The following is a 20,960-nucleotide window of genomic DNA, read 5'->3' on the forward strand; positions in this document are numbered from 1 at the left end:
ATTTTTAAATAAAAAATAATAAAGATAAAAATAATTATAGTTCAAAATTGACATGAAAAAGTCTTGACGTAAAACTGTAAGAATTGACATAAAAACTTATGAAGGTGAAATAACTAAATTTTAAATCTTAACGTAAGTGTGTGAGAGTTAACGTAACAAGTCAATTAAGTAAAAACAATCTAAATTTAATAAAAAATAAATTTTTAAATTTATATTTTTGAATTAAAATGGTTTAACGATATACAAATTTTAATTTTTAAATAAAAAATAATAAGGATAAAAATAATTATAGTTTAAAGTTACTATTGGAAGGGTTTAACGTCAAGTTGTAAGAATCGACGTAAAATCTTATGAAGGTGTAATAAACAGATTTAAAATCTAAACGTAAATGTGTAAGAGTTAACGTAACTAGTGATAAAAATAATTTTTATTGAATTAAATTAATTAAATATAATTTTAATATTAAAATTATAATATTTTTATAATTTATAGTAAAAAATAAAATAAAATTAAAAGTTAAATAACTTAAAATAAACTAAATAAGTTTAAAACTTATTTACATTATTATCTTAAAATAGATAATTTTAAAAATTAAATATTTTGTTTACCTATTAACCTATTATACAAGTTTTTATAATTTTTTTAAAATTTTATTAATTGACCTTACAGTAAGGTTAAACTTACTGTAGTATTCACCAACTTAAACAAGTTGAATTCTTCGAAGCTAAGTGGAGAATCTATTTAGACATAGATATTCCAAGCTCCAATACATTTAGAATTATTATTAATCTCATTAAAAAATAATTCAAGCTTATTAACCATGATTTTCATATTAGCATAACATTGTCATCTTTTAAGTCTGCTCATTATAATATTTCTATTAATTTTCAAAATGTCAAAATACCTGGGAAGTCCCTGTACCAAGGTATTTTTTTCAATTTAGTCATTCTACTCAAAATTGTAAAATTTTAGTCCCTTAATTTTGAACATTACTTCAATTTAGTCCCTTTAACGTTTTCCATCCAAATTGATCGTTATAGTGCTAACATTATCGCTGACATGGCGTTAGATGCTAATGTGGCATATAAAGGGAGGTTTAGGTTGGGTCGATGATGTGGTCGTGCCACATCACCCTATGGATATAGATTGCCACGTTGCACGTCAAGGTTACCACGTGTCACCCCAGTAGGCGGCCACGTGGCACTTTTATATGCTAACACGTGATAATTTATTCTTCAAAAGAAACACTTGTTAAGATTTGAACCCAAACCTCTAACAAATAAACCGATATTTTTTCCATCATACCTAAACTCTTATATTTAATAATATCTTGCTTGAATTTCTTTTCTTCTTTTCTTCTTTCTTTTTCTTTCTTATTTTTTTTTGTCTTTCTATAAAACTACGTCGTTTTGGAATATTTTTTTTTTTTATAAAACTACGTCGTTTGAAAAGAAGGTTCCAAAGGGTTTTTATGGTTATAGTTTTTGAAAGTATAAGAAGGCTCCAAAATGACGTAGTTTTATGGAAAGAAAAAGATAGAAAAAAGAAGAAAAGAAATTCAAGCAAAATATTGTTAAAAGTAAGAGTTTAGGTGTGATGGTAAATATATTATTTTATTTGTTAGAGGTTTGGGTTCAAATCTTAACAAGTGTTTTTTTTTTTTTTGAAGAATAAATTGCTATGTGTTAGCATCGAAACGCACCACGTGGCAAACTCTTGATGTGCTACTTGACAATCCATATCCACAGGGTGATGTGTCATTCCCACGTCATCAACCCAACCCTTGAAAAGTGTGACGTGGCATTGCCTTGTCAGCGTGAGCATTTGACGTCACTTCAGCGATGACGTCAGCACCGTAATGATCAATTTGGATAAAAAACGTTAAAAGAACTAAATTGAAACAATTCTTAAAATTAAGGAATTAAAATGTTGAGATTTTGAGTAGAATGACTAAATTGAAGAAAATACTCTAATGCAGGGACTTTTCAGGTATTTTGATCACTTTCAAACAGTTTTTAACTTTTTCTCAATGGCTAGACAACGTTTAGAATATTATTTTATAAAATATGTAATTTTACAATTAGCATTTACGAGAATTAAAAATTCATGTAATGTATCATTGCAAGCGTGAATGTCTCTTTCCTTTCCTCTTTCTTACACTTCTCTTCCATCATTTTATTTTATTTTTATTTTTGCTATATTCCTGTAATTAATAAATGAAATAAGATACAGTATTATTATATAAATAGTTTCAAGTCCTTGATCATGGTTTTTTCCTTTTTGAAAATGAAAATATATATTTGTTTAAAATGAATAAAGGAGTAATAACTATTATTGATATAATTATAATGATCGCATATATAAATTTCCCTTATGCTCAACTACCATATATTGGTAATTATGCTTTTCTTTCTACTGTAAATAATTTCTTTTAAAGTAAAATTGTCCTATCCATACATTTTGACTATAATTCACTATTGGTTCATTATTGGAAATGATCACTTTGCCACCAAATTATATATACCGTCAGACATATAAGTGCTGATGTTAATACATCATTAATGTTTCGGTTTATTTAATAACGTGACATAAATTTTATATCTATTCTACCATTCTTGCATCGGAAAAACAATCAGATATATGTGAGAATCGTCAATTGCGAAGCTAAGGCCTCAAGAGTCTGAAAATGTTTGTTGCTGGAATAGTCATTGAGAAAATTATCAACTTAATTGACAACTTAATCACTAATATATTCAGTTGAATTTCATGATTAAGTTCAAAGATTTACTAACGATTATCAAACGAGATAGACCATTATCAAAATGATTGGAGAAATATTGATTAAATTTAATCCGGATTGAACAAGAAACTTAAACCAAAGAGAGAAAGGGAGAAGAGAAGAGAGTTACTTTCATGGCTGATTCGCCTGAAATTCTTGCAAGTCGTCGGCACCAAATGACGTGTTGGAATCTAAATACGACATCGGTCTTTCCAAATATCCAATTAACCGATCCCCGGAGAGATGGAGACAGTGGAGTAATCAAAGCCAAAAGAAAGGGAAAAAGGGAGGAGGAAGGAAAGTGCTCTCGTTACGATATTCCTACCTCAGTTAACTGATGATGAACTCAAGAACCCACATCCATACAAGCTTCAAAACTCAGCTTCTAAAAGCTTCTCTTTGATTTGGGTCGCTAGTTTTTGGACAGCCTAAAGGTTTTACACAAGAGAGAGAGATGTAGATAAGGACTTCGACTTGCTCTGCTGTCAATGTCTATTTTAAGTCCATCTCAGGATTCGCTTTACCTTACATAGGCATCTGAATGATGAACCCGCTTCTGTTTTAGTTCTTGTTACATCCTGCTTCTTCTATGGGCTAAGTCGGTTGCTAATATTAAAAGGGTAACAAAAGAAAATACAAGGTCCACAAAGTATTTGCAAATAAGAAAAATCAGTTTCATCATTTTTGGGAAAGCTTCAAATCCTGGCAAGGGTTAAATTTGTTCATCAGACAGAGAGACACTTGGAGAAGATCATCTCCTCTCCTAACTTAGACAAAATGAGTTTCACAAGAGTTTGCGGGAAACTCCAGTCACACATAGCTCTGTTGTCCCTATGGACATTGGCAGGGGGAATTATGCTATAGGAAAGTCTAGACAGGGCCAAGATCTTCACTAATTCACTAAGTTCAGTTGGTGTCAATAGCCACATGGAAGGACAAATTTTTCAGCAAATTGCAATACGTTTTAAGCATGTTTCAAATTCCATCCAGTGTCACCACCTCCTCCCTCAAGAGTAATTAACATTCAGCCATTGCCAAATCAGCCATCCAGACAGTTAAATACAGATATCGTGCACTAAATCAGGTTATATATTAACAAATTTACACACATATACCCATATAAAAGTCTCTGTCCAGATGGAAGCTCTGTCAGACTTCCTCTCTTTATTCAGATTCAGACCACTCACCATGACTCTGTCTGTTTGCAAATACCAATCACCTGGCCTGAAATGCAAAGCATCTTTTCCTCAGCATGTCATTTCTGGAGAAACAAGATTGGCAACCTGAAAACCCAAACTAAACTGTAAAATATTCTGCAAAGATTATGGTAAAATACAACAGAGATAAATCTCCTGAAAGACTGGAGATCTATCTACAACAATGCAGATTCCACCCCGCCCCCCCCCCCCCCCCCCCCCCACCCCCCCTCCTCCCCTAAAATTAAAACTCTCGACTCACATCATACAGGTGGAAGAATCATTATAAGATTTAATACAGGCAGCCACTGGAAGGTAAGGGCGATGGTAGAAGCAAATTCAATATTTTCTATTGATGGGGGGTTCTAATGCCTGAATATTATCTAAAGAAAAATACAAAGCAGCATGATGACTCACCTACAAAAATGAAATGCTGAGGATAGATGCAATTTGCTGAAATAATTTTATATAACTTAATTAGAAAGAGAACTAGCAGCATGCGAAGCTGGCGTAGGGCTGATACTTAGAGGGTTATCTCCGTGATTCCCTGCATTATGCTGGTTGTCTTGCTCTGTAATAGAAGATTCAGCCAAATGATTTGATACAGAAGCTTCATTTGGACTATTATTTTCCCTGGTTTCTAAATGCTCCATCATACGAGATACACTAGCAATTCCTGCACTCACTTCTCTCCGAACTTCATTCCCAAGATCAGACATGGAAGAGTTACGTGAGAACCACCTCTCCTTCCAGCCTCTTGTACTCTTTGAAATTGACTCCTTATATCTTTAATTCAAGAAGTGTTATTAGTAACATATGAGGAAAAATATGCATTATCTAGTATTATACCTCTAACGAGTTGCTATAAGAAGGATTTGTCCACCATACCTCAAGGACACAGCATTAAATCTGGATTTCAGAGATTCTGAAAATGACTGAAACTCTGATGGTCCTGCTCTTTCTTGATTTGGCAATGAGGAATTGCTAGAAGTGCTTCTATAGACAAAGAAAAATTTATCAACTAGATGATACATGTACGCTTAGAAAATGACTAGAAGTGCTTCTACAAACAAAAGATAAATACTCTAGATAATACATGTAGTCACATGCATGACAAACATGAGAAAAGAAGTCATAAATACCGATTATTTAAGGAAAATCCTCGTCTATTCAATGGACTGACAGTAGATCCAGAGGCAGGTGTATTTTGACCAGAAGGAAATGGTGACATCTGCTGAGATAACTCTTCTCCTCCAGATGATAGTGGAGTGGCTGGACTAGCTACGGTGATTGCAGCTGCTTCAGTTTCTCCTCCTATCTGAGTCAAAGGGGTTGATACAGAACCAGAATGCTGGGCACCAGGATGAGTAGAAAATACCAAGAAATGTGGACGGCTATGAGCAGATGATCTTCTCTGGCCATCCCTCCAACCAGAATGGCGGGCCCTTCCCATTGCGGCAGCAGCAGCCAAGTGCTGAATTATACGCTCTTCAAGTTCAGGGTCATTTGCACCAACCGGTAACTGCATTACAATGAAAAAAATTGTGTAAGTTCTGTTTAATGGGTGAATGGTGTAACAAGTTTATTGCCAAACAATAGTAAAATAAAGATTCTAAAGAGCACTTATAGACAGCATACATGTTGCAATTCAAAATCACCAAGAGTGGGATGGTGAAATATGGTGGTATTTCTTGACGGAGTAACCCTAAAGCTCCTTTCCCTTTCTACCACTTCAAGCAATTCTTGACTGTCACCATATGCACATTATTAGCTAATTCCACAGATTATGATGAGAAAATTCTCAAAGTAAAAATATGTGTACGTGTATATATATATATATATCAAAAACCTTGCAGAGTCCTTCAAACTAATGGCTTGCCAGCACATGGGACATTGAGAGCTTCTCTGGCACCTACAAATCAAAAAACTTGTATTAGATTTAAGCCTTATTTGGTGATCTCTTCCTTTGCAAGAGTGTATACTTCCAAAATCCAAATAAACTTAAATTATCAAGAAATGAATTAACTAGGAAAATAAATCCTAAAAATAAATTTCCGTATATGCTTTTTTCCTCAGAAAAATGGTATCACCTACTTTCTACTGGTGCTTGATTCGTTAGAAACAGAGGTATTAATTTAACATTCCATTGTACAAGAAACATCCTGAAGTCTTCAAAGCTCTCTATGTACACTCTAATTACATCCAAGAAGTAAAGCAACATCAACAATTATTTGCTAGAAGTTGAACAAAAAACCAATAGATCAAACAAGAAACTAAGGCATCTTCATCAATCAAAGTTCAGGTTACAATTGTTGCACCAAAAAACCAAGGGCGGTAGAGCAAAAGCAAGTTGATAAATAAAATGAATAGATGAGAATATCAAGTTAGCACTATCAGTTCGCATAACCAGACAAAATTTAACCATCATTATCAGTATCAAAGGATAAGAAATCAAACTCGAAATAGTATCTAAAACATTGCACAAGGAATGAAAAACATCATATCCTCATGTCAAAATTAAATTCATCATATAGTAACATCAGAATCAAATGCATCATGCAATCATGTAGTCGTACCATATAATTATGTCAAATACGTATCTGTCTGAGTATATGTGATTTATGACAAGAAGTTGGATTCCTTAAAGCAATAATTTGTCCATGTTTAGCTTTGCTAGAGGGCATTTTTTTTCCTTCTTTTCCCCATTACATGATGACCCCTTGCCCTTTTACTCTCCCTCTCCTCTCTCCCACCCATAGCATTCTATCAAGACCCAACCTGGATATTGATGTCTAGCCAATCTACTGATAGTCAATGTAGGGGGGAAAACAAATTTGTTATAGAAAATGCATAATGAATCATAGAAACAGACAAAAACATAGCCTTCAGTTAGAATTTGTGAGGAAAATAAACGCAGTAATAATGACAATGAAATCTAATAGAGTGGAGTGGAAAAAATAGTTATTTTGAGAGTTAACACGAAACTTACCAGTCAAGAATGCACTGGAGGTGAAAGTCATGCTTGCAATTAGTCACCTGCAAGCAAAGATAAAAAAGAATTCAAACAGAGGTATTTCCACACAATAGGTATGAAGGATAATAGTGCAAAAAACCTCATCAAGCAGAAAAGGGTTAGTAAAATTGAATCTGTGATTTAGATATTACTGTTGAAGGATCGCTTTTAGAAAACTCCTCAAGGCATATGCTACAAGCATCATCACAGGCATCTTGGATTCCCCCTTCCACAAAAGCTGCAGCTGATGTCATATGACTATCAGGCTTCTGTATCTCCTCCATCCCTGAAACTTTAAGAAATGAAAACCACCGAAATTTTAATACAGACACTGCATACTAAAATTCCAATTTATCCCTGTTGTAACATCAACCCTTCATTTTTTGCATAGCTTTATGGACTGCACAAAGCAGAGTGAAAACCCAAGCACATCTCACTTCCTAAAATGCATAAGTAAACTGCAACCTAAGATCAATAGAGATAAAGAAGTTCTTACCACCTCATAATTTTTATATTGAGCAAAGCAATAAAATAAGTTGGTAGACCTCCGCATCTAAATCACAACTCTCAACTCAACAAAGCCTCAATACCAACTATTTCCACTTATCTAAACACTTTTTTCCCAAAAATTATGGAACAACAATGATTCATTTCCCTGCTGATCAAAACCACTTTCTTTGCCACTTACCAAATAAGATCGTTGAATAACCGAAACTAGCCAAAATATTGTTTGTCTTTTTAAGGCAAATTTAATCAGACAGTAAGTCATAAGTTTTACAAAGACAAATTTCCCATGTTTCAAATAACTTCAAATAAAGGACAACCTTACATAGTTATTCCAGTTCATTCTTTTCTCATTCTCCATATATATCAAACAAAAATTACAAAAGCATACATATTTTTTTTTCTGACTCCAACTATTCAAACCAGGCCCTGATTGATTGACTTAAACACATTTGCTGAATGAAATTTAAAACCATATTTTCATGTCAAATATATACAAAATGGTTAAAACCATCTATACCTCATCTAAATTCCAAAAAACAAAAAAAAAAAGAAAGCAAATTAAATAAATCCTGGGAACAGGTAAAACAGATATACAAATATCAGTCCATTGAATTACGCAAAGATTAAACCTTTTTAAACATAAACCAATAAAACCCAAATGAGAAATGGATCTTAAAATTAAATAAAAGATACAAATTCATGAACCCAAATTTTCAATACATCAAAAATATAAAATTGAAGGAAAAAAAAACATGGGTTTACCTCCAAAACAATTTTTGGAAACTGAAATGAGACAAGGAATCAAGGAAGACAAATAAAAAAAGGAGCTTTTTGAAATCCCCTTCCCCTCCTATTTATTTATTCACAAGGGAATGCCAGAGGCTCGTTAAAGAACAACCAACAAACCCTACAAAATTCAGAGAAAAAAAAATGATTACATAATGATAAAAAAGGAAGAAGAGAGAGAGAGTAGGAAAGAAAGACATGGCCACCTTTACCTTTGAATTATAATTATGGGTTTTGTTTTGTTTTGGTTGTTTTCTTCCTTTTTTTAATTATTTATTTAAGGTTTTGAGTGTTGGAAAACAAAGCTCCCAACAATTTGCCCACCACCACTCCCAAAAGAAGTCTTCTTTTCACACCCTTTTCCATAATTGGATCTTATCTCATACAATCAAAGTATATTCTGCTATTACTTACTAGTCCTGCCCCTCAACTTTATGTTCTAGTTGGGTGTTTTGTTTCTCAATTTATTTATGGAATATTTAACTTTTTCTTTAATAATTAATAATGGACATTATGGTAATCATGATATCCTTTCCATTTGTGAGATATGATTATGCTATCTAATTTCATGTACAAAAATCCAATCATACCAAATGAAGCCAAAGAAGAGAATCATCTCTTGTCTTCTTATACATATTGTAAATAAAAAGATTAATTTGATTTAAAAAATGTTTTCTTCCCAATTTTAAAAGATTAGATTAGATTTAGCCTTAATAAATAATTACAAATCGAATCATTTTTCTTCCCAAACTTTTTCCCTCCTACCAAACAAAGGAAATGAAGGAAAGAAACATTGTTTTCCTTTTACTCTATTTCCTTCCTTCCTTCCTTTCTCTTTTCCTTTTGCGAAACAATGTTAATTAAAAATTTTACCAACAATCATGTTTTTATATAATTATAAATAAGAGATCAAATTAAAAAAATTATCAATAAAACCCAGAGGAAATATGCGTAATTAGCCGCTAAATCTGTTAAAAATTATCTTTTTTTTTCATAACTGAGAGTTAACTCATTAACGAGTAATTTTCTTCTAACGTCCAATTAATGCTGGAAAATTTATTGAATGATATTCAACAGAAAGTGCAATAATTCAAAGGCATATGTAATGATTGGTTGGTGTGGAGAAAACTATGTGGAGTTGCTTTTGTATTGTTTGTACATCCATCACTTATTTAATTCATGGAATGGGAGGCAACTTTGATAGGTTGGTCAACAAAATTGCGAGCCCATCTTTCTTCCCTTTTCCATGTCATATATTTTATATGCACAGGGGACATGCAACTACAAGGCTCTGAGACTTTGCTACCACTCCCTAATTTTGAAACTCGACTACAACTCTATTAGGACTTGATTAAAATGTGAATTCATGGATTTAATTGAAAATGATGAGGACGCCTGTTTTAAAATCTGATTCGACTAGAATTTAATAATAAAAATCAATTTTAAAATTTTTTATATATTTTATTTGTTAAAATAAATTTTATATTAAAAAATTTCTAAATTATAAGTAACGCATACACTATTATATAAAAATTAAGATAAATATTAAAACTTTATTATCTACAATTGGGTTAGAGTAACGAATATCTTAATATCATTACTCGAACTCATTTATAAGATACCTAATTAATCCTATTTAAATAAATTAAATAATATCGAATACCCGGTTACATGTTAACCATTGTCGTCTCTACACCTTACTTCGCTTTGAAAATGAAGATTTACCCTTTGAAAACTTAATATAGAAAAGAAATATGGTATGTTACTATTTGAACAGAATATGAAAAGAGAAACGGGAAATGAATATTCTTCATTTTATTTTTCTTTATGTTTCAAAATATGTAGGATACCAAACTCATAATAATCGATACTACTATAGTAAAAAGAAGGTCCAAAGGAACTCATATGTTAGGTTATGTTTTTGCTTCCAATGTCTGCCACGTCAACTAGGTTGATTGGGTTTTGTTCAAGGTTTTGGGTTATCCATTGAAGTGAATTTGAAAAGAGTTTTTAAATTTTGGGTTTAGACTTGAAAGAAAATATGAAGGAGCTATCGGCCTGAAAAGAAATATGAAAGGTTCATCAAGAGTCAAGAGCTGAAAGGAAAAGTCAAGAGTTGAAAGGAAAAATGAAGAATTTAGCAAAAGAGAAATATGAAGGGTTATGCATATATCTAGAGATGAAGCTAAAGCATTTTTAAAGAGAGGTCAAATAGAAAAATATACTAAACAGTTAAAGAGAATTTTATATATAATTTAATTATCACTCATACAAAAGATTAAATAAAATTCACAAAACATTGGACATAAAAAAATACACATTAACAATAATGATTGTGCCATATATATATACACACACATATATATGATTGAATGAAACCATGAAAAGTGTCCCTTTCACTTACTGCATGTAAGAGTGGAAGAGAAAATAATTTCTCAAACGCAAATAAATTGTCTCTTTACTTTGTGTATTCTAACTCTCATCTTATTTTCTATTTGCCTCTTAAATTGCTAATTAACATATTGGGTTATTGAGTTGAACTATTACAATATAATATGTAATGATAAGCTATTAGGTTGGACTGTTAAGATATAATATGTTATGATAGGCTTATGTTTATATTAAAACTTAATGGGTTTTGATTATTAGACTCACTTTTTTTTTTTAAATTTGATAGGCTTAATATATTACTTTAAAATTTATTTGCTAAGCTTAATTAGCAATATGCTAACCATAATGATTCTAATTTTATTAGATAATTTGAGGAATAAAAATAATTATTTGTTATGAATTTTTTTTGTGAAAATCCATTTATACTATGTATATCTAAATTTGGATGTAAATTAGATTGGATGAAGATTAGAATTTAATCCATCTATCTAATCTCTTAGTATTATCTTCATCTTATAAATTCAATCAAGATAAGGGTTATTAACCTATAAATAGGCTCTTTCACTTCATTTTGTAAACACACTTGAATAAGATCTTCTTACTCCATCTAAATACTTTCTTTTATAGTTGTTCTTTTAAGATTTATTTCATAAAACATTATCAACATGATTCTCTGATCTCTTAAGTTTAAGAATTATTTTGTTTTCATCATATCCAAGCTTTAAAAGGATTTTAGTGGTTGGTCTTTAATTTCTGGTTGTAACAAATAAGATAAGTGACTTGATATCTTTAATATTTTCATTGCCTAATAATCAACCTTAATATGAATTTTGCTATCATATATTATATATTTTATTTTATCATTTGATTGGAAAGTGAATTTGCTATTATATAGCTATTAATGAAAAATCATGAATGTTCATTTTCTGAAGTGAATGTGACAAACAACCTACCAATAAAAAATTATAAATCCGTCAATTCCATGAAGTGAATGTGACATCATTTAATAATTATGGTCATAGTCATGACCATTCATTCCTTGAAATGAATGCAACATCATTTAATAATTATGATCGTCATAATAATTTATACTATCACTATTTTAATTCTAAGGATAATTTTACCATCAGAAGTGGATGAATGCCTTAACCCACAAATCCACTAAAAATGGATAATCCACCAAAAGTGGATAACCTATTATAAGTGGATCACCCACCAAAAGTGGATAGATGTTTGTAACTTACTAAAAGTGGATAAATACTTTCAATCCACTAGAAGTTGATGAATAATGAAAAGGTAAAAATGAAAAGAATAAAAGAAATATAAAAAAATGTATTGTCATTGATGTAGCATGAAAGACCATTGGTCACGTATCTGTTGTACGTCTTGAATTTTATCAAGCATTACTAAAAACTTTGTGATGATCTTAACCATGGCCAAGTTGATATAGCACATCAAGATGTTTGTCCACCCTGAAAAAAGAATTAATTATATGATTGTAATGGAATAATCCATTATTGATTTTCTTGTCCTAAAAAAGAAATTGATAATTTGATTGGTAATGGAAATACACGAGAATGAACTTAATAGTAATTGGCATATTTTAGTATAACTATATTATGAAGATGCTTTAATATGTTCTTATTATATTTAAATGATATGTTCTTATTATGTGTTTTAATTGTGTATTTAATGTTCTTTCATATTACCTTGTAAATTTCTTAATGTATATATCTTATTTTATTGAAAAAAAATATGGATATTCATCTTGTTAGATCCAAGATCCATGATGTAAATATATGTCTTGCAGACATTGCTACAATGCAAACTATATTTAAAGCCAATAAATATTTTTCCCACTTGATAATGGAAGAAACCAATGTCAATACAATATCTGGTAATACAAGATTAATTGAAGGCTCCGAAAAAGCTAATATTTTACTAACTTAAGGAACAAAGTTTATAATAAAAGATATATTATTTTCAACATCTCAAAGAAATTTACTAAGTTTTAAATATATTCATTTGAATGGATATCATTTTGAGACAACAAATGAAAAAGATACTTAATACCTCTATTTTACATCTATTATTTCGAGTAAAAAGTGCGTGTTAAAAAAAATTACCTGTTTTGTATTATGGATTTTACTATACAAATATTGGAATTATTAAAATTTATGCTATAGTAAACCAAAAGTTTATTGATGATTTTAATGTTTGGCATGACCAATTGGATCATCTTGGATCAATAATGGTGTGAAAAATTATTGAAAATTAATGTGATCATCTATTGAAAAACTAAAAGATTTTTCAATCTAATTAATTTTCATATGCTACTTACTTTGAAGGTAAATTAATTATAAGGCCATCACTAGTTAAAGTTGAGATTGAATCCCTACATTTTTTAAAACATATTTAAGGTGATATATGTGGATTCAAACATCCATCATGTGGACCATGTTGGTCCCAATTAAATGTGCTAAAATGGGAGTGAATAGCACTTTTTGGCTCTTGGCAAGATGAGAAACTGTAAAACCCGACCCTATAAATACATGTCATGACATACATGCATTGAGTAGCATGTTATTACGCTAGAAAAGCACCTAAGAATAAACGAAACCTGATATTGTACCTAACGGTACACTTAAATTGATTTAACCTCGAACTAGTTCAAATAGAAATTGTAGGATGAAATTTAATATTTTATAGTCCAGGAATGACTAAAAATGATTGTTCGGAGTTCGAGGGTTCATTTGGGGTAAAATTAGAAATTTTGATATTCAAGGGCAAAATCGTCATTTTGCCACCTAAGATAATAATTTGATCATGGAGTGAAATTTTTGATCAAGATTAACTATTTGGAGTATAATTTAATGATAGGAAGTGAAAATGTTTAATTCTGGTGATTTTTTGAGTGTAGAGGCAAAATCGTAATTTTACCACCCACGGACAAAATTTGAGATTTTGAGAGAATTTAGATCAAATTTGACAAATTGGAGAATGGTATGAGTATAAGGGATGAAAAATATGTCTATGGGCAATTTTTCAATTTTTGGGGCAAAAATGTAATTTTTGACTTTTACGGGGGCAAAAGTGTAAATTTCAAAAATTACTCCACCGAGACTTTGGATAAGTCTGAGAATTTTATCTACGCTATGGATATGTGGGACAAGTGTATGGTGAAAATTTGAAAACAAATGGATGAAATTTTAAAAATGGACCAATGGGAAAGTGACACGTGGCATTTTTAATGAAATAATATTATTTTAATGAAAAGTCAGCCCATTTAAACCCAAATTTTGAGTGCTGGCCGGCCATAAGGAAGAACAAGAGAGGAAATAGAGAGAAAAGGAAGAAAAAAAGAAAAACCAAAGAGAAACAAGAAAATTCAAAGGGAAATTCGCGTTTTTCGCCCGTTTACGCGTCTAACGGTAAGATTTTTTGATTTTAGCTTGATTTCTACCTTTCCTATGCTTTTATTTCCATTTAGCATGCTTGAGGAGAGAGATCAAAAAGTGATATCAAGGTCTGGACGAAATTCTAGGGGAGAGAAATTGAAATTTTTAGGTTTTGATTTTTAGTTAAATTGATAGTTTTAGTTAGTTAAATGTGTTTAGAAATTAAATTGGGCAAGAAATCATTAAATTTTCACAATACCCACTCTTGGCTGGATGCTCAATGTTGTACAATGATGATGAATTGATTTTATTCTAAGGAAAATGAAGAGAAAATGATGAAAAACGATTAAACGTGATAGAAAAACAAAATAGAAAATTAACCGAGTTAATGTCCCATTTTTGGCCGAATTTTCCAAGGAAGGGAGTGAGCTGATTTTGTTGTTTTTAGAAGGTTATTGGCTGATATTTAATGGTTAGAAATGCTGGAGAGAGAATGGGATGATTTAGAGCTAAAATGGAGCGCGTTACCAATTTATCGGGCAAAGTGCCAAAAATAGGTTAATACCGCGTTTAAGCCGTTTTAGGCTATTGCATTTCATACCATGCATTAGTATAGGATTTAAGTTAATTATATAGTGATTTAGCATCAATGTGATGAATCGTGTAAATTTTTGTAATGTGTCTAGGAGGAGAGCCTTCCGGAAAAGGCAAAGAAGTCATACCCGACGAGTAGTGATCGGGGCGCTTAGAAAGCTTTTAGTTTGTACAAACGGTGAGTAAACTTATTATTATTGTAAATTATCTAGAGTTTATTTTAAATGCCCTTTATGTATTTTATGAAATGAGAACGAGATTAAAACGGGATTTTTGATGTTTTAGGAATAAATGTGACAAATAAAAATATATTGTATTGATTATGAAATTGAGTAATTGGAGGCTACAAATTGACTTGAAAAATATATATTTTCCTAGGAATGGCTTATGAGAAATGAGTATATGTGGCTATATTTTGTGAATGCATTGGGAAATTTATGTAAGTTGTTTTACTATGCAGGCTGGATAAATAAATAAAAGCCACGTTATACTGTCGAAATTTTATTAAAATTGGTGGGTTAGTCACTGCAGTGACGGGTTTCCGTGGACTGCCTATTAGAGGGGCACGGTAATCCCAGTTATATAGTTACTCCGGTTGTAGAGGCGAGGAGGGTAACTCCTAGGGTAGTATTAGAGTTCACTTCACGTCGAACCCCCACGTGAATGTGTAACTCGGCCAACGCCAAGGAACGGCTGGTTTTTTTTTAAAAAAAATATGTGTTTCACGTGTGAATGTTTTAACACCCTTGGCGGACTCGGTTAGATACCTCGGCCAAGGTATCCCCGAGGATTAGTTTTGGCTTGAGCCTTATTTTAATAAAAGACATAAGCCTTAACAACTGTTTTGGTAAATTACAAATATTTTATGGTTTAAGAAATAAATTGAAAACATTATGAAATTGGTTGAAATTTGTTGTTTAAACTTGCCTCCATTTTACTCGCCTTTAGATATTTATGATAATGTCTGTTTACTCATTGGGATTGCAAAATCTCACCCAACTCCTTTTCACCCATTTCAGGTTCAGTATAGACTGTAGATAGCTGATCTCATCGAGGACTACCATTGGATCTGCATTTTCCAAACCGTAAGTTCACAGTACTCTTTACTTTTGTTTATTCGGGGGCCCTCTTGTTATTATAAATTAAATTAAATATTTTGACTTACTGTATTTTAGTATGTATAAATTTATTTAGCTTTTACGCTATAAAAATTATTCACGTATAACTCTATAAATATTGTTTTATAAGAAAATAGAATATTTTCCTTAATATTTCTTTTATTTTCTTATTATATTCAAATAACCGTAATTTCGTTTTAAATGAAGATTTTAGACTTTTAAACTCATTTTGAATATGAATTATGTGTTTTGTACTTGTATATTATGTTTTAGCCAGTTTCAAAATTTTTGAGAAAAAAATGACCAAAATACCCTTGTGTGGCGAAAATTTTATTTTGATTGTTTTTGATCTAAAATAGTATATATTCTCTAAAAACTCGATATTTAACAATGATTGCTCACAGGAAAGGAAAGAAACTGATATGTAAGCCTTGCGGGGTTTCGGTTGGCATTCCGGATAATGAGTGTCAATCGGGACGTCGCGGCGATTGTCATGGGCCTGAGGGAGGTTCTGGGTCGTGATAGAAACTAATTTGAAAAGCAATGAAAATAAAAAACAGAGCAGACAATGCACAGGAATTTAGAGTGGTTCGGTTCAAGACCTACATCCACTACCTTGATTATTCAACCAAGGATTTTCAAACTAATCCACTATGAACTGGTGAAATTCACAAGCTTTCATCAAGCTTTACAATGGTTTTTACCAAGCTTAGCTAAAACCTTTCACAATAGTTTTTACCGGGATCAACTAAGACCCAACATCTAACTTTTCAAGGTTAAGTTAGAACCTATACCTAATCAAGCAATCCTAGCTTGAATCAATCCCTTAGAGTGACTTGCTCACTCTAAGAATACAAAGAGAGAAGTAATAAAAGTATACCTATGATCACACGGTTGATCTAAGTGGTACAAGTGAAGTTCACAATTACAAAGATGGGAGTTGGGTGCAATAAATGAGCAGTAAGTGTTTTCTGATTTTTTAGCTTTTTTTTTGTGTTCTTGGAAGCCTTTTTTTTTTTCTAGCCATTGGAACCCTCTTTTATACTTGAAAAATTAGTTTTGAATTGTATTAGACAGTTTCTAACTGTTGGAAATAGTTTTATTGCAGTTCTGGCTGTTAATTTATCTTCTAGTGCGCAATTCAAATTTTCTTACAGAATGCTCTTGGTCGACTAACAAATGTCTTAGTCGACTAAGTTGTCTCTATTTTCTGTTTCCAGTTTCTGGTAGTAGGCACTTAGTTGACTAACTCATTCATTGGTTGACTAAGTTGATTTTGTTTCTCAATACTCTTCAGCCCATTAACTTTTGATTTAAATCTTAGCTGACTAACTCTTCATTAATCGACTAAGGGGCTTTTGTTTTGTTGATCAATTGTGACTTCCTCATTCCTATGCTCTTTGATATGTGCATTTGAATGATTAATTAATTATTTGCATACAATTTTTGTCCTGCACACTCAAGTAGAAATATTAGGCACAAATGAATGAGAATGTTTTATTATTATCAAAAACTAATGGAGCCAACATACCATTTAGATATTTTATAGTTTTAGTAGATGCATCGACTAAGTGGTCACATGTATGTTTATTATCAACTCCCAATTTAGCATTTAGAAGATTACTTGCATAAATAATTCATTTGTGAGCATATTTTTCTAATTATGCAATCAAGACAATTTATCTTGACAATGCTGGTGATTTACATATCAAGCCTTTAATGTAATATATTAGTTGGAATAACTGTTGAACATCCTGTTCCTTATGTTGATGCATAAAACGGTTTAGTAGAATCATTTATTAAACACTTCTAATTAATTGTAATGCCATTGGTTATGGAATCTAAACTCATAATTTTTGTTTGGGGGCATGTCATTTTGGAGGCAACTGCACTTGTATGTATCAGGCCAAATGAGTTATTATAAACTCCCTTATACAATTGGTTTATGGTCAAGAAACATATATTTTCCATTTAAAATTTTTGGATGTACGGTATATGTTCCAATTGCTCCACCATAATGCACAAATATAGGTCTTCAAAAGAGGTTAAGAATATATATTAGATATGAATCTTTATCTATAATTAAATATCTAGAACCTTCAACAGGAGATTTATTAACTGCAAGGTTTGTTGATTACCATTTTGATGAAAATTGTTTTTCAACAATAAGGGGAATAAATAAGCAGCTAGAAAAAGAAAATTTCTTAGACTGAATTATCATTATCTAGTTTTGATCTTCGCACAAATCAATATGAACTTGACATTCAAAAGATAATTCTGTTACAAAATATAATAAATCAGTTGTTAGATGTATTTACTGACCTAAAGAGAATAACTAAATCTTATATATTAGCTGCAAATGCTTTTATTAGCATTGATGTCCTTGTAGGACAAGGTTCACTTGAAGCGTGGAGACCAATTGGTTCCAAAGATAAAATCCTCAAAAAAAAAAAGAGCAAATATTCAAGATAGTCAGAAAGAGGAAGCATAAACTCTAGAAGAAACCTTAACATAATTGATAAAGATTTAAGAAGAAATACAGGTACCTGAAATCATTAAAAATAAAGAGATCTCAATAAATTATGTCATGATGAGAAAATATGGAACCGGAATGAAATAATCGTCAACAAAATTTTTGTATATAATATAGCGCTCAATATTATGAAAGAAAAATGAGAATCTTGAACTTATATTTATTGAAGAATGTAAATATAAAAATGATTGGCCAATGTAGAAAGACGCAATTAAGGAAGAATTGTATTTAATTGCAAAACGTGAAATTTTTGAACTTGTAGTTCGTACATCAAATGGTGTAAAATCAATGGGATATAAATTGGTATTTGTGCGAAACGAAATGAGAAAAATGAATTATGAGATATAACGCATGGCTTGTCGCACAAGGATTTACCCAAATACCTAATATTGTGAGACATATTCTCTTGTGGTGGATACAATTACAATTCTATATTAATTAGTATGGCAATAAATGAGAAGATTGAAATTTGTCTAATGAATGTAGCTATAGCCTATTTATATGACTCACTTGAGAACAATATTTATATGAAAATCTCTAAAAGACTTAAGTTTTCTGAAGCACAAAATTTGAATTTTTGAAAAATTTATTCGATTAAATTAAATCTTTATATGGATTAAAGCAATTCAGACGCATGTGGTACAATCGTTTTAGTGAATTTTAGTTGAAAGAAGGATATCAAAATGATTCTATGTGACCATGTGTTTTTATAAAGATTCAAATATGAATTTGTGATAATTTTTATTTATGTTGATGACTTGAATATTATTGAAACTCTTGAAAATTTATTAAAAGTCGTAGATTACTTAAAGAGAGAATTTGAAATGAAAGACCTTGGACAAACAAAGTTTTGTTTAGGTCTTTAGATTGAGCACTTAACAAATGAAATTTTTGTCGATCAATCAAATTATATAGCAAAAGTGCTAAAACAATTCTATATGGATAAAACATATCTATTGAGTTTACCAATGGTTATAAGGTCACTAGATGTGAAAAAAAAATTACCATTTTCTGATCTTGTGAGGATAATGAACAACTTCTTGGTCTTGAAGTATCGTATCTTAGTGTAATTGGAGCACTAATATATCTTGCTATGAATACACGACTTGATATATCATTTGTTGTAAATTTATTAGTAAGATATAGTTCTTCTCTAACTCGAAGACATTGAAAAAGAATTAAACATAAACTTCGACATCTCTAAGGAACAATAGATATGGACTTATATTATTCAAATGCATTAAAATCATATTAATTGGTTATGCAGTTTCAAAATATTTATTTGATCCACACAAAGCTCAATCTTAAACATGTTACTTATTTATATGTGGAGGTCTGACTATTTCATGGCGTTTTGTAAAACAAACTATAGTTGCTACTTCTTCTAACCTTGTAGAAATTTTAACAATTCATGAGGCAAGTCGTGAATGTGACTGGTTAAGATCTGTAACTCAACATACTCGAGAAATGTGTTGTTTGTCAACCAAGAAGGAAATTCTAACAACGTTATATGAAGATAATACTGCTTGCATGACATAGTTAAAGGAAGGATACATTAAAAGCGATAGGATAATACATATTTCGTCAAAATTTTTCTTCACTCATGATTTTCAAGAAAATAGTGATATTAGTGTTAAACAAATTTAGTCAAGTGACAATCTAGCATATTTGTTCATCAAAATCATTCCTGCTACAACATTTGAAAAGTTGGTATGAAAAATTAGAATGCATCATTTTAAAGATTTCTATAATGTAGTCATTTGGGGAGTAAAATATGCACTGTACTCTTTTCCTTCATCCAGGTTTTTCCCACTGGATTTTTTTTGATGACGTTTTTAATGAGGTAGTATTTCAAAAGCGTATTATTGATAAGAATTATGTACCCTTTTTCCTTCACTCGAATTTTTTCCCATGAGGTTTTTTCCTTATAAGGTTTTAACAAGACATATTCTTGATATAATGGATATTCAAGGGGAAGTGTTATGAATATTTTTGTGAATATCCATTTATATTATGTATATCTAGATTTAGATGTAAATTAGATTGGATGAAGATTAAGATTTAATTCATCCATCTAATCTCTTAGTATTATCTTTATCTTGTAAATTTAATCTAGATAAAGGGTTATTAACCTATAAATAAGCCCCTTCACTTCATTTGTAAACACACTTGAATAAGATTTACTTACTCCTTCTAAATACTTTCTTTCCCTCTAAATATTTTCTCTTATATTTCTCTTATAGTTGTTCTTTTAAAATTATTTCATAACATTATTAAATAAAAAATTTATTTTGAAGGTCATTAAAAATATATAATAAATAAAATTGTATTGAAAGAAATACAATTTTTCCATTCTATCAATTTGTATGTCAATCCTTGTTACTTGAATTTTGCAACATACATGCTAAAGCGCATTGGTTATTCTGAATAAAAAATGATATATTGATGAAATTCTAAGCAACAGTGAAACACTGCAACTTATATTTAAAAATTACATAATAATTTATTTATCTTTAAAGATTAAAATTATAGAAAATAAAATCTATATAACTGAAAGGAGAAGAACATGACAAGTAGAAGATAGAATCTATATATGATATAATAAAAAAGAAAAAAAAAAGAATATGATTGATGGGTTGTAGAAA

The 20,960-nt window shown here is 30.7% G+C and overlaps 1 protein-coding gene across 6 annotated transcripts; it reads right to left on the reverse strand.

Moving 5' to 3' along the window:
• Positions 1 to 3,719: 3,719 nt before the first annotated feature.
• LOC18598453 (E3 ubiquitin-protein ligase RHF2A-like) lies at positions 3,720 to 8,630 on the reverse strand. Of its 6 annotated transcripts, XM_007027983.3 has the most exons (10): positions 8,494 to 8,630; positions 8,258 to 8,402; positions 7,141 to 7,280; positions 6,965 to 7,011; positions 5,825 to 5,887; positions 5,614 to 5,722; positions 5,118 to 5,497; positions 4,864 to 4,971; positions 4,393 to 4,761; positions 3,720 to 4,062 (listed from the first exon to the last, which is right to left on the reverse strand). In XM_007027983.3, the coding sequence occupies exons 3-9, from the start codon at positions 7,270 to 7,272 to the stop codon at positions 4,449 to 4,451; spliced, it is 1,152 nt and encodes a 383-aa protein (XP_007028045.3). In that variant the 5' UTR covers positions 7,273 to 7,280; positions 8,258 to 8,402; positions 8,494 to 8,630; the 3' UTR covers positions 3,720 to 4,062; positions 4,393 to 4,448. The 6 variants fall into 6 exon arrangements, with proteins under 6 accessions (XP_007028045.3, XP_088662624.1, XP_088662625.1 ...); XM_088806498.1 differs by lacking the exon at positions 8,258 to 8,402 and having other exon boundaries at positions 8,494 to 8,614; XM_088806499.1 differs by lacking the exon at positions 8,258 to 8,402 and having other exon boundaries at positions 7,141 to 7,274; positions 8,494 to 8,512.
• Between the last annotated feature and the right edge of the window lie 12,330 nt (positions 8,631 to 20,960).

This window comes from Theobroma cacao, chromosome 5, assembly GCF_053813885.1.
Source record: "Theobroma cacao isolate CCN51 chromosome 5, ASM5381388v1, whole genome shotgun sequence".
NCBI classification, from domain to species: Eukaryota; Viridiplantae; Streptophyta; class Magnoliopsida; order Malvales; family Malvaceae; genus Theobroma; species Theobroma cacao.

Excerpts from the sequence above, each read along its gene's own strand:
- LOC18598453 (XM_007027983.3), bottom strand. The coding sequence starts at position 7,272 with ATGGAGGAGATACAGAAGCCTGATAGTCATATGACATCAGCTGCAGCT. Across the intron at positions 5,888-6,964 it reads CTCCAGTGCATTCTTGACTG|GTGCCAGAGAAGCTCTCAAT; the intron begins GTAAGTTTCGTG and ends TTTGATTTGTAG. Across the intron at positions 4,762-4,863 it reads TTTAATGCTGTGTCCTTGAG|ATATAAGGAGTCAATTTCAA; the intron begins GTATGGTGGACA and ends CTTGAATTAAAG.